The sequence below is a fragment of the Serinus canaria genome, chromosome 9, assembly GCF_022539315.1.
Source record: "Serinus canaria isolate serCan28SL12 chromosome 9, serCan2020, whole genome shotgun sequence".
Classification (NCBI taxonomy): Eukaryota; Metazoa; Chordata; class Aves; order Passeriformes; family Fringillidae; genus Serinus; species Serinus canaria.
Window position 1 is genome coordinate 8,713,607 of NC_066323.1, and position 14,976 is coordinate 8,728,582.

Consider the following 14,976-nt stretch of genomic DNA (forward strand, 5'->3'; position numbering starts at 1 on the left):
CTGAAACTGACTAAAAAAGTCGAAAAATAAATCAAGGTATGTGAAGCTTTCAATTAGGTTACACTTAAAAAAAATGCATAAAAAAATGGAATTTCATATTTAGTTTATTTTTTAATATGAAAACTGTAATGTTGTGATTTAAAAAAATAGTTAATTGTAATGTGAGTTTTTAAGCACTGTGTCTTAGTGCTCACTTGGTGAAGTGCTTATTTTTTCCATTTATTGGAAAAAAAAGTTTGAACGCTCAAGGCCAATTTTTCAGAAATCACATGTAGCAATCTCATCTTCTAATTGCATCTTTAGTCTGTAACTACACTTGTTTTTGCCTGTGTAAACTGCGTGTACTGGCAGGCAAATTTGAATTTACAACCACATTTAAATAATTCTTGTGACTAAAATGCCTGTAATATCTTACAGATTGTAAGTACATACCATATATCCAATCTAACCTGTTGTAAATATATACTCTATGCTATTGTAACTACATTCTATGTAACTGTGTGGTCTAACCTATATGTAACCGTCTTAATCTGAATTAAGTCACTGTAAGGCAAATCACTAAGTATGTTTTTAAAGTTCCCGAAGCAGATGAAACTGAGTTTCACTCATCTCATGTCCAGTGGTGAGCAAGGGCTCTCACCTGCTGTCACTCCAATCCAGATCTCCCAACAGACACCAGCAGTTCCCTGACACAAACTTCAAGAAAAATACCTTGAGTACAAGTGATTCCACATTCCAATTCTGAGGCTGGCTGAAAGCAGGGAGATGTGCTTTTGATCAGGGGTCAGTTTGATACAACTCAGTATGGCAAATAGATGGGGTGCAGGAAAAGGGCAGGCATTGATGAAGAGGGAGGGACAGAGGGAGGGAAAAGAAGCTGAGACTTTGTAGAACTCAGTCTGCAGACAAAACTGGTGGAACAAGAAGCAAGATTACTTTTTTCCAGCTCTAGTACCTCATTTTTGATAGTGACTGCTATAAATCAGCTGGCAAATTGGCTTAGAAATGCTAACAATTACACAAGGTTTTATAGTCCTGATCATTTTTTTGTTAATTGTTGAGTTTTTCAGGCTGCAAAAAGCTTGCAAGCAATTCCCTCCTGGACCAACTCCTCTCCCATTGCTTGGAAACTTGGTGCACTTGAACTTTAAGTTTCATCGGGATCTTCTGATGGAGGTATTTCTTTTATTATGCTCTTAATCAGTTATTTTTAGCCATGACTTTAAAAATTGTGATTAATTGAAGGTTTTAAGTCTGTGAAAGTTACAGACAAGGTGTGGACATATAAAGAGCAATTGATTCCTACATTTGAGTCACCTTCTTACGTGGAATATGTCTTCTTCATGAGAAAGTTAATGCCCTTAAGAATCAAGTCAACTTGGGGACAGAGTTTATGTCTTGTTATTAAAGTTGGAGAATACCAATAATCTAAAACTAAGTGTGAAGCTGTATCCACTATAGTGATAACTGTATCTGCTATCCCTACATGATACTTTTTAAAATTCTCACTGACATTGCCTAATTTGATCACAAAGTGGGTAATACGGTGCATGCATGCTTGTAGTACAGAAGGGGCATTTACTCTCCAACTTCCTACAGCTCCTGAAAACTGTTTGTTGTTAGTGACAGCTGCAGCAATTCCTCTAATGGTTTGCAGGTGACCTCTAGTTCAGGTGGATGCCTGAGAGCGCACATGCGCCAAAGAGTGCAGAGCAGGCTCAGGCTGTGACGCTCCAGCAGGGAGAGGAAAGCCACAATCTAAATAAATATGAGGAGAAGCAAGTGTCTGGTGTGATCCACTGGATGTCATTTTCATGGCACCTTAAACACTGTCTGCCACATTTTCTGTATCATTGTGGGTGTGCTGGAGCAGGGTCCATACTTGTACAAAGTTTTTTTCTTGCATGATTGGAGTTCCTCTGCCATACACCCATCCCTGCTTGGATACCTCTGCTGTGGCTAATAGTAAGTGCCCTCCTCAGTACTATGAGGAAACCCTGGACTCAAATGCAGCCCACTGGTACTTCATGGCTGTTGGTTAATTTCTGTGTCCATGTCCTCTCCTGGAGCACACAGATGGTGCAGGTCTTATCAGCTAATTTCATTTTGCAAAGGTAGGACTAGCTGGAGGCACAGAGCCCCAGGGTGGTGCAGAGAGTGGCTGTTCAACTAACAAGGTACAAAATGTTGGGGTTGGAGACAATGCAACATAAAGTACACAGCAACATAAAGTACAAAGTTTTCTTTCTTTTGCTGCAGAGTTTCTGCAGAATGTGCTTTGAAAAGAAAATAACTTCCCCTTGGGGTAAATAAAATTGGCTGCTGAAAGCCTTATTCTCAGCAAAACAACTGCTTCTACCTACAATTATATGCATGGGGATGATGTTTTCAGCACAAAACTGTCCACTGGGCTGGTGAATAGCAGGTGCAGTTTGAGATCTATATATGGGGATTGATCTGTTCTTTTTCTGGCACCTTTTCCACTTACAGCTGGCAAAAACTCATGGTAACATGTACACTCTGTGGTTTGGGTGGGTCCCAGTGATTATACTGAATGGATTTCAAGCAGTGAAGGATGGCATGACCACACACCCTGAAGATGTTTCTGGGAGGCTGGTGTCACCTTTCTTCAGAGCACTGGCCAAAGGAAAAGGTGAGCTTTTCCTGCCATTAATAGTGTAAAGGAATGTTGACTTGAAAACTACTCTGCCTTGTTAGACTCTGCCCTCCCATTCAGAATGATTTTCCATCAGACACTGTTCAAGTCCTCCACTGGCTTTTTGAGAATATCTTACTGTCAGCCATGGTGCCTTTTGCACTGAGCTTTCCTTAGCCTAGGAAACATTCCAGGTTGTTTCTATGCGACCTTTTTGCTGTATTCAAGGTGTTTGCATGTGATCCAACCTAGAACCCAGCAATCTTGCCCTCATCACAGACTAATCCCTTGTGGTACACACAATTTTACTGTACAGCACATGAATGCAAGGCTTGTTTGGTAACTGCATACATTATGGTTGCCAAACACTCTCCATCATGAGCAAGAGACCTATAAATCCCTACTTCAGAATTCCCATTTCTGTACTTGAAGACACCCCCAAACATTTTGTGAATACCTTTTGATTGTGAGAGTGTGCCTGCAACACAGGAAAGCCTACTTCTTCTCAGGGTATTCTAGCAGCTTGCAGTGCTTTTTTGATGTCCCTGCAGTTGCTAGACCAAAGAAGACACACATTGTTTAAAGCTGGGTGAAGCCTCACTTCCACAGAAGCAGTTCAGGGCTCTTCAGGTGACCAGGAGTGCAATCTAACAATTAATGGAGTGTTATCTCTTCCAGGGTAGAAACAGAGCCCAAATGTCACTTATCTTTCACCCTCATCACCTTAACCTACAACCATCACATTAACTGATCTATATCTCCACAAACATATGCTGCCCTGAACTCTGCTCTGTGGAAATTCATCCAGTTATTCCTGTCTTGAGAATGATTACTTGAATATGGCTAAAGCAGATTTCATAAAAAGGCATCTTAAGGTATTTCAAGTTTTTTAAGACATCAAGAAATGGCACAGTCAGAAAATCCTTAGATTGCTCTTTTCAGTGATTAACTATGTTCAATGTTAAGAACATGTGATCTAGTTATAGTTTGGAGATGTTTGGCTATGATTTTTTGTTACCAATAATTTCAACTAAAGATACTTGTATTCCCTTATTTATTCCATGTATTTTATAATATATATTTAATTGAATAGTTCCATGTCTGTGGCAAAAATTGACATGCCAGGGAACACCCTCAGGTATTATACTTGCAAGTGGTCGCTCCTGGAAGCAGCAGAGGCGTTTTGGAATAATGACTCTACGCAATTTGGGAATGGGGAAAAAAGGCCTGGAGCATCGAGTGCAAGAGGAGGCCTCTCACCTGGTGGAGTTTTTTGGGAACCTCAAAGGTATTTTATCTGCTAAGAAATCAGGTTCTTTTAAGTCTGGATATGGATCCATATCTTCAGTATGCAAACTTACCTACCCCTTCTAGGGGATGTATCCAAACTTATCAAAGCGCAAGAGCAGATAGAGCCTGGAATCACAAGTATTTCCCTCTTATATAGCTCATCATACATCTAGTGAAGCTGGAAATTTCTGACATTCCACCTCCGTGGGTAGATAATTTGTCTGTGATATATTGTGCAATGACACAGTGCTGCTGAACTGCACAGCCAAGCCATTCTCAGGCTGCCTGCCATGGGTTACTGACCGGTATTGCAGAGCTTAGTAATTTCCTTAAATTTCAATGACACTGGGTGCCCTGCATATTTTAATGTCTATCTGGCTAAGGAACTATTGGCTAAGTAACTACTGGCAAGAGAAATGAAGCAGGAGGTGAGAGGGAATTTCAGTGGATTATCAGGTTAATTCTAGAGTCCATGACAGGATGATTTCTATCCAAATCACTTTTTGTGAAAATCTGTTTCATAGCTTCAGAAAAAATAATCAGACAGAGATATGATTTACTGCTCACAGCTGAGACTGTAATAGTTTCATTATATTTACTTTGCAGTTCCTGTCTATCTGTTCTTCTTCTTAAATCTTCCCACATTCCTCCAGGTTTTCCTTGTAATTATGTTTTTACATTTTTGAATATGTCTGTCACTGACTTCCCTTAGTTCATCTCCAGTGGCACTACCTCCTTCTCACATTCTCTCCACACAGCTGAAGACAGCAGATCTGATGTGATACCCTAGAACAGACTTAGCTGTACAACATTATTTCACAGGAGGGGCTGTGAAATTGTTTTAGAGCTATGAGGAAACAGTTTAACAGCGTTCTTTATTTTAAGACTATGTTTTATTTTCCTTAATTTGTGTTAGTGCCACATCTCTGTCCTCATTCACACCCCAGCAGGATAAAGAGAACATTTTATTAAATCTTAAATAACATCAAGTCCTATCAGTATAAAAATCACCTGAAAAAACCACTGAGAGTGAATTCCAATTACTATGTTTGCAGGACGACCTGTGGATCCTTCTTTCCCTCTTTTCCATTCTATTTCAAATGTAATTTGTGCTGTGGTTTTTGGATATCACTTCTCTGATGAGGACAAAACCTTCCATGAACTGATACATGCTACAGAGAAAATATTCAAGTTTGCAGGCAGCTTTGTTCATCAGGTGAGTAAATCACATGCTGGGGTTTTTTCTGAAATAGGTAAAAAGTGAAAGCACAGATACAAAAATGTGTCTTCACTAAATGCAGAGCAACAGGCAAATGTTGGCTGGGAGCTAAGAAGTGTCCTTGGAGACTAATGAAAAAGGCAAACAGGATCTTAGTGTATTTCCACCATTTTCCTTTTAGATCCAGTGAAGTGTTACAGCAGGTTCTGAAGTGTAATCATCTCTGAGACATATTCTAGGGTCTTGGACATCTTTTGTTGTGATTCTGAAGGGAAACAAAGATGGAGAAGTGGTAATGAAGTAACCTACAAACTGTCACTTAAAATTGGAGAGACTTTGCTTGTTGGGTCTGAAAGAGCAAGGAGAGGAGATAGAACTGCTCTCTGCTGGGCAGGCTGGAATGGCAGATGCTGCACAGGCAGAAGTATCCAAGGCAGAGGACAGTACTTAGAGCTAACAAATGTGTGTGTAAATAGATGCAGCAGGCTGAGGATGCAATATTGTTAACCACGAGAACAATTATTGCTCCCTAGCAGTCATGAAGATTCTGACTAGGAAAACTAAATTAGCCCTTACCTTAGAGTGATACCCAGACCATAATTCCTTTTGTGAGCTCCAAAAATTCCAGCAGTTACTTGAGGCTGCAGACCTGTTAATCTTAGAAGCCCCATTGTATCCAGAAGGATGTCCTTACATTTTGAGTGTGTGGGAGCTGGGGTCTCCAGCTGTGCAGGAGTGAGGTGATCTTCATTAGCCAAGAGGCATGAGCAGAGTGTTGTCAGAACTGCCTTGATCCCTGGAATTGTGTCAAAATTCTATTAAAGCTTTCCCACATGACAGCAAAAATCTGCTCAAAGGAATGCTAATTTTATCAATATTTCTGGGCAGGACAATTCAGTCTTTTGGTTGAATCCATGGTACCTCTTGTGTGTCCCTCCTGCAGATGTACGAAATCCTGCCCTGGCTGCTGTGTCGCCTCCCTGGGCCTCATAAGAAGGTGTTGTCTTGCTATGATGTCCTGAGTTCTTTTGCAAGGAAGGAGATCAGAAGACATGTAGAGAGAGGGATGCCAGCTGAACCACAGGATTTCATTGACTTTTACCTGGCTGAGATTGAGAAAGTAAGTGTTCATTCTGGCTGATAATGCTGTCATGAAGTATAAGGTCAAACAGATCATTAAATCACTCACTGTGACCCTTCCACCATAGCTTCTTACATTTCATAAGCTTCTTAACATGAATACAATATCTTGGCACTTACTAACTCACAAGTCTCAGAAAGGCATCCAGTTTTGTGTTTAGGTAAGATGAATGAATTACCATCATGGTGAACCCATGAGCTCTTATCTGCTTTCCATAAATATCTATGAGTATACTTCAATCCTGTAATAAACATGAGACAGTTTATTCCTGTTGGCTACATAACTTTGGTAGACCACCTCACCTTCTACAGCAAGGCTCATGTTTACAGTGGGATCAAATACACATGCACAAATCACTGCCCTGAAATAGCAGGCATGCTTCTTTGGAAGCCAGTGTGCGTGCTCCAACACTGCCTGTCCTTGTGCCACATAACTGTCTGGTTTCTCCCTTGGCAGGCAATCATTATCCCTATGTTACCCCCAATTTCCCCACTGTTTGGGCCATGGCTGGCTTGGCCCCTATATTCAAAATGGACAGCCTAGAAAACAATTTCACAAACATTGCCATAATCAGCATTAACCTTCTTCCCTGCCCAGGCTATTATTTTCCATAGTAGGAAGTGACTGAATCAGAGAGGCTCTGCCAACAGCACTTTGGTTTCTGTTTCAAACTCTTCAGGAGGTAAAAGAAGCATCTCTTTCCTAGGGTAGATGAAGTTTATGTAGTTCCTATCTCTGGTCATAAGCTTTCAGCCAGTCAGGCAGCTGTGTCCTCACAGTGTTGGCTCATGGGCTCTGAAAGGAGCTGACACATCATCTTACACTTAGTATCTGGGAGAGTATGATAAGATTTACTAAAATAAGCCTTTTAGAGGCAGAGATGCAGCTTTCTCTCGTGTCAGTGGTGCAATTTATTGCCATCTGTTTGTTTGAAAATGTTTTTGCCAATGTATTTTCTCTAGTTGTATTTTTATTTTACTCCCTTATTACTCAGAAGGAAATACATGGGCACCTCTTCCCCATCAGTTCACATTTATCCTGAACTGAGAAAAGAAATTACTTTCAAAATGATCTGTTGAAATCCTTCTATTCAGATATGTTTTCCTTTGGCATTTGCTAGCACCATCAGATACCAAGGCCAAGGAGTAACATGTTGTAAGGCACTTGCTTATAAGTGCACTCTAGGCCAACTGCAAACCTGTAGTGTGCTTTGAAGTTTTTGTGATTAGGTCATCAAGCACAGAATTGCCTTTTTGTGATGAAAGAATAATCCACCTCAGGAAAGACAACAATGTAGACTTACTGTGCCTATCTGGGAAACTCCTAAACTCTTAGTATGCATCAAAAGCTGTTATTTTGCCTATTCTTTGTGCACATGCCAGCTGTAGAAGTCTCTCAGCTCTCACAGAAGGCATACAGGATAACCAAATTTTCATGCTTTAACTTCAACTTTTATCACCATCTACAGTCTAAAGAGGGGGTCAAGCCCAAGTATGATGAAGAGAATTTGGTATATGTCATAAATGATCTTTTCCTTGGTGGATCAGAGACCTCAAGCACTACATTGTACTGGGGACTGCTCTATATGGTTGTGAATCCAGACATCCAAGGTAAGAGTGGTGGGGTTTTCCTGTTTATTTTTATTATCCTACACTAAACTCAAGCATTAAATAATACTAGATCACAGGGTATAAACCTAATGTCTGATGTTAAAATAATACACTTTTCTGTTGCTCCAAGAAAAGTGACCACCTAAAGTACTTTATGCATTTTTCTCCTCTGAAGTGGTGAATATTTCTCCACAGTGAAAGTGCAGAAGGAGCTGGATGCTGCTCTGGGTCCTTCCCATTTAATTTGTTATGAGGATCGGCGAAAACTTCCCTACACAAACGCTGTGGTTCATGAGATCCAGCGCTTCAGCAACATCGTCTTTGTTGGGGTCCCCAGATTGTGTGTGAGGAACACAACTCTGCTGGGATTCCCTGTCAAAAAGGTACAGAAACACTTTCAGCTTCTGTTCTTTCTTCAGCAGAGAGGCATTTTAGCTTTGTAACCTGTTCTCCATCTATAAACTACTCTCCATTAAACTCAGGAATGTGGTGCCTGGGGAAGAGTTACTATCTGTGGTACCAGGAATGAAAGAAGTCTTTTATTTAGCATGTAGCTGCTCACACAGCTGATAAGGCCTCTGCCAGGGATGCCTCAAGTTTGTGCCCTTCATCACAACTGCAGAAACCAGCTCTGCTTGGCTGGGGCTGAACTGAGAGGAGAAACTGGTTTGCCAAAGCACTGGTTAAGACATCCCTGCCCAGCCTGGCACTCGCCCAAATGCCAACAGTTTTATCCATCAGGCTTAAACTGATGGGTAACAGGCACTAGTAGTAGGACCTGAAGCAACAGTTTCTTCTTTGCAGGGCACCATTGTTATACCAAATATAGCATCTGTTCTGTATGACCCTGAGCAGTGGGAGACACCTCGACAGTTCAACCCTGGCCATTTTCTGGATAAAGAAGGAAACTTTGTATCTCGAGAAGCTTTCTTACCATTCTCAGCAGGTAAATGCATTGACAGTTTGAAATGACCAGGCAGATGAGATGATGAACAGTCTGAGATCATGGTATTTCCTCAGATAACATCTTCTATCTCTGCTGTTTGCTGCTTTTAAAGAACATTCCTCCCTTGTTTCTGCCAAAGGAGAGGCTTCTGTGCTGTCAGACCTCAAACTGTTCATAGGACACTGTGGTGGGAATCCCACTGAAACTCCCAAACCTCTCAGGCTGGCTGCATGCTGCAGTCATACACAAGTTTTGTCTGTAGTATTCTTTACACCTAGCTATTTTCCTGTGAAGTAATTTGTCCTGTGTGTACTGGAATTATTGCAATCCCTTTTAAAGAAATAAGCTGAAAGAAAAGCAGAAGGCATCCTGATAAACACAGGATTAAGTTCTTGTTTACAGAACTGAAGATCCACTTGCAAAAGAAGGAAATAAGGTAACAATGCTCAGTTAGTAATCAAACCCAGTGGTAAAGTTCCTGCTGAGTTTTTAGTTTGTTCATGGTCACATTGTTAAATGTCCTCACAGAAGTGGGTTCTTAATCCAAATAGCTTTTACTTTCCTTATATTTGTCTGCTATGTGTGAATGTGAATGTAATATTCACCTTTTCTGCTTACACCATTGGTACCAAGGAATGGGAATCCTGGGAAACGAACAGTAGGCCTCATGCTTTGCCTATAAAGTGACCAAGGCTCTGTTCAACTGTAAATGCCACTACTAAGTAATTTTGCTCTGCTGATGTTAACTCACTAAAGCATGTGCAAAGAGGTGGCAGATTTTTTGTGTGTGGTCCTGAAGTTCAACATCTTCTGTAAAAGCAAAATAGTTTTTTTCTGTCAGTTCAGAAAGAAATTATGTTGGCACCTCATGGGTTTTCATTGAAATTTTAATTTTGTGTCCCCTAACCAAGGACAGTGGATGGGATCTTTTAGAAAGGGAATTCACATAGTTTTAGCTCTGTGGCATTCATGTTGTTCTCCTTGAACAAAAAACAAAACCCATCTCTGCCTTCAACAGGAATGAACTAAGTGATTATGAAACTGAAAAATTCCTACAGACTCACTGTCCTTTCCTCTACCCTCTGCAGGGCACCGGGTGTGTTTGGGGGAGCACTTGGCCAGGACCGAGCTGTTCATTTTCTTTGCCAGCCTGCTGCGGGCGTTCACCTTCCGCCTCCCCGAGGGAGTGACCCAGGTCAGCACGGAGCCCGTCATGGGGGGCACTCTGCAGCCCCACCCCTACCGGCTCTGTGCCATCCCACGCTAGGCTGCAGACGCCACAGGCTGCTCCCTGCAGGAGGACTCCCACCTTTAACTCTGTCATCCGTAATAATACGGTTTAGGTTTTGAAATCATGTTGCAGGTGTGTGTTCCAGGGCAATATGTGCAGCTGGGTGTGTTACTTTTTAAAGCACTGTGATTGCTTCAGCTAAAAGTGAGTTTGTGTCACAGGACTGCAGGAAGGACTGTTTGTTTTATATTTGCAGGATAGCAGGTGTGTGAATCCAGAAAGCCTGAAATATTTAATTTTGATAGATATGAAAGAGCTGCCTAACATTATATGGGGCTCAGCTCTGCTAAGTTACAGTACAGGAAAGCACTGGCAAATTGTCTGCCACCCAGATCCTCTGCTGTTTTTCTTGTGCCTTTCTTTCTCTTTCATGATGGGCCTCTCCTGGGTAGCAATATTAGTGCCACGGCTGTAAGCAGGACAAATGCCAGACTCCAGGGAAGCTATTTAGCCTGGCAAAAGGAAAAAGCAGACACTGGAGACAAAGACAGCCTTGTGTAAAAGTTGGTAAATTCTGTATCCATCCAGAAATTAAAAGCAAGGGTTGTTTTTTATCACTTCTGTTCAAATAAGTTGTTTGGGGAACTGTTTTGTTTCAAAGGCCAAGGCAAAACTGTCCCTGTGGAGGCTTCATGGAATGACCCAGTGAATCACTGGTGTGTAGTGGGGGAACCTGACATCTATGGGATTACATTTGGAAAAAAGAGAAATTATCTGTTGCACTAGCCTATGCATTTGGGGAAACTATTTCTGTATTTGAGGAAGTTTAGAAACTCTTGAACAAACAGGAGGTGAAAGAGCAGGTAACTTTTGCTGTCTCTCTGGCAGGTGACAAAAGCAACAAAAAGGGAGATGGGTCAAAAGAGCCAGAGGGGGTTGCACTGCACATGCCGTGTTGGTAATCTGAGCCTCATCACAGGATTTGTACTAAGCATCTCCTTCTGTTCAAAAAGCAATTGGATATATCTTCAGCAGGAAAATTACTTTAGGGTTGTTTAATAACAATACAGTGTTTGGCGTTTGTGCTGTTCTTACAAACTTTTCTAAGGCACCTGCAATAGTGTGCTGTCAGAACATGAGACTGGCTGAACTTTCACCTGACACACCATGGCTGTGTTTGAGTTCTGTAACAGAATTAAAATAGTTTAATATTAATCTTCATCTTGAACATTTATTGTCATTATTATGTCACACTCGTATATTTTCTATTTGAATAATTTCATCTTACTTTCAGACAGTGCCCTGACCAAGTGCCTGCTGAGACATATCTTGGGAAACTAGAAAAAGATGCTCATCTAAGCAATTGTAATTCTGGAGTATGAACCAAAATGCACTAAATGCTATTCACTTCCCTTCGATTAAAAGTTTTGCCTCTGTCACATTTCAAAGCTTAATTCATTCATTTGCCAAGTATCTTCAGGTGAGAAAAATGCACTGTGAAAAGGAAACCTGATTTTCTTCAGTGCTAAAATGAAATTTCATGTTTAAAAGAGTCAGATAATATGCTAGTTGAATTGGTGTTAGACACACTTTACCATTTGTCATAGTGTGTGAGATCTTCATATAAGTCCATGCTGTAAGGGCTGCCTTGAACTGGGAACAGTGGGTAACCCAAGATGAGGAAATCCCTCCCCAGAAAATCCTTGTGCTGAAATGTTGTTATCTTCTCACTTCTTTTTTTGTCCTCATTATATTTATATTATTATCTCCATTATATTCATACTTGTGAAATTTTACATTAATAACATTTGCAGCTGAATTAAGTTGAAAGTAATTACAAACTTGAGGGTCACATAAGAATAGATTTATGGATATTTGTAGACAGTTGAGTTTCAACATGTGTAAAATATAGTTGATGTATCTGCAAAAATCATAGTGAAATCAAATAGTAGAAGGGAGAGAGAAAGAGAGGTGTAGGGCTGCATATGTCCTGCAGAATAAAACAAGGGCAACCTTTTGAAAGTAGAACTGTATAAGGAATACTGTGTTTACTTCGGGTGTTTGTTACAGCCAATGATATAAGCCAGGCAGATGAGATAAGCCTCGTCACACAGAGATTGGAGCACAAGAGATGTCAAACAAGAGGTCTGAAGAACAGCTTTGCCATTTCACTAAAAACATGACTAAGGCAGTTTGGTGTGTTAATCAAACAGTGGGAGATATAAGCACCACAATTTGAATCAGCAAGTAATGTTGTTAGAGTTGCAAATAAAACTTGTACCTAGGAAAAGGTCAGCTCTTTAACCTTTTTTCAATGTGCACGGGCAAGTTTCATTTCACCCTTGTCTCCCAGTTCTTTGAGATGTCTCTCCAGACTGACATCACACTGTAAGAAATGGTTCTCATTTTTTGAGGTGAATTACACCTTACTTTTAACAGTAACTCATAGCCAGAGGTCAAATCTTACAAAGCCAAGAGTTTGTGCTTGTTGGTTTGGGGTTTTCTGGGGGTTTTTGCTTGTTTGTTGTTGTGGGTTATTTAGTTGAGTCCAAACCAGTTCACAGTCATAATTTCTGGAAGAACAGTAAGAGCTGAGTTTATAATTCTGTGGGTGTTAAGAGGGTATTGCAAAGACCCAATGCACAGGCAGCTAGCCAGTCACAGGAAGCTTGTTCAGAGCAAGAAACACCAGTCAGAAGATGGAATGCAGCTTTATTTAGGAGTCCAATTACCCCAAAGCATCACTCACATCATTGGTTGCATGGTATACAAAGTTCCTGGCTGACTGCAGACTAATTACAAGACAGCATGCTGGATTTGGGTGTCCCACCACTGAACATCATAAGAGGTAAGGTCCCTGTAGCTCACTTACCAGTGTAACCATTAACAAAGTGCCAATTTTTATATCTTCATTTATCCTTCTGATAGGGCAGCCTTAACTTTCTGATCTCATTCATCTTCACACCCAGCAGGAATATCAGAGAGCTCAAGTTTGTGTTTACATGTGCATTTGGCAGGAGAAGGGAGATGGGTAGCTGGTTCTTAAAAAGGTGTTGTACCACAGCCTGAGGGGGAAGTCTGCTTTCAGAGCACCTCCTGGCATCCAGATCCTCCTCCTTTACTGTGTTCAGTGCTAGGGCCAGCTTTGTGTTGGCTATTTTGTAGCATTCTGTACAGTGTGAAAAATTAATTTCAATTAATCTCAGTAAAACTCACAGTCACCTCTGGAAACTTGCTGAACGAGGTAAGGTATATTTGCAGGGATGGTACAAAGGGATCTAGCATTAGGCTTGACTTGATTTACCATCCTCACTGGTGATTAAGAGGAATTGAAGAATAGAACATGCTTTGGAATGTGACATTTTAAAATTATTCTAAACTCCTTGCAGAACTCTTAGAGAAAAAAGGGGTTTATGGGTCTGACTGAACATAAAAATGAAGACACAATGTAGAAAATAATTCATAGAATAAAGCATAGACAAATGTGGGCACAATAAAACATAGGAAAAATAGTCCTAAATTATCTGGGTCGTTCTCCAGGATGCTCTGAGGAGCCTCTATAAATCTGTATGAATGATATGTTAAGGTGATTTCACAGAGCTCATATTAGCTGGAGAAAATCAATGGCTTTATATGCACATGGAAACATATCTTACAGAAATGAATAAAAAATTGTGGGTTTTACTATAGATTTCTCCTTGCTTCAAGAGACATCCACAGGAAATAAAGCAATCAGATTTAAAAAATACAGCAGCTATGAACCGTATCTTTTAGATTGAATCAAAAGGTTTTAAAATTTCTTCTTCCTCTTCCTCCATGTACTGAGGGGAATCATTAGATGAAATTTCCATTCAAAACAGCTTTTACAATTTCCCCCTCAGGGAAAGAGGTGAGTCTCAGTAGGAGCTGAGAGACTACAGTGTGCTAGGTGAGAAATAGCTGGTGGGGAAGTGTCATATATTAAACAAATTTCATCTCAGCAGCCCCTGCCCCGCTGCAGGTTCCAGAAAAGAAAAATTACAAGGAGTGCAGCGAAATGGTAGGAAGTAGAAAATCTCTTTCCCACCGCTGGAATAAAAGGAGTTCAGCTTTTGTCCTGATAAGCACAGAAGACAGACAGGGAGCAGCAAGGACTCAGGGGAGCATTCAGCAGCTCCCATTTTAATTTCCTCAGCAGCAGTGTCACAGCTGTGCTGAGAAAAGGAGACCAGACCCCCCAGGCCAGCTCCTCTCCCCACCACTGTGCTGGCTTCAGATAGCACCACAGCTAACATGACATCTGCAGGAAGTTGTACAACTTGGGTATTTAAAGTAGCTAGCAGATAAAATAATCTAAAGATGCCATATAAATAAGGGGTATTATATGTGGAGTAATGCTGTATCTGTAGCTTACTCTTTTGAAAACAAACTCACTGCTAGAGTCCATGGAAAAAAGCATGGATTTAGGGGAAACTTCTAAGTCTTAGAGGAAATGGGGCTTTAGCCATGTATTTCTAAATGCTGCTAATTAGTGTCCTGAAACTGAACCATCATCATCGTGTCAAAACATATCTCTTGGAAAAGTTAAGCAGTAGATCTTACAGCCAAAATATGCCTTGGATACTTCAATATGTTGAGATCTTCACATGAAAGTTTTCAGTTGTCAGGAGCTTGTATGTTTTGCACATTCTTTGGTAAAGAAGGAAAACACAGTCGCTGCTTTTCCTGGTGTCACCAAGAGCTCTGTTCTGTAGGATGGCATGGTAAGACAGTGGTGGGGGAATGGGATTCTATGACCTTGTCCTAAAGTTTTCACTGATATAAGAAAATCCCATGAAGTGTTCTGAATTGAGCAGATCAGCAGATCTCTAAAATAAATATTTGCCATTGAAAAACTTTCATCT

General features: G+C 40.7%; 1 protein-coding gene across 1 annotated transcript; it reads left to right on the forward strand.

Moving 5' to 3' along the window:
* The first annotated feature begins 874 nt into the window (after window positions 1-874).
* Window positions 875-11,438, forward strand: LOC103815350 (cytochrome P450 2J6-like). Its single transcript, XM_009089101.4, has 9 exons — window positions 875-1,176; window positions 2,491-2,653; window positions 3,795-3,944; window positions 5,002-5,162; window positions 6,109-6,285; window positions 7,775-7,916; window positions 8,112-8,299; window positions 8,721-8,862; window positions 9,951-11,438. Exons 1-9 carry the CDS (start codon window positions 1,006-1,008, stop codon window positions 10,127-10,129), a joined length of 1,473 nt encoding a protein of 490 aa, XP_009087349.1. The 5' UTR covers window positions 875-1,005; the 3' UTR covers window positions 10,130-11,438.
* Window positions 11,439-14,976: the final 3,538 nt, after the last annotated feature.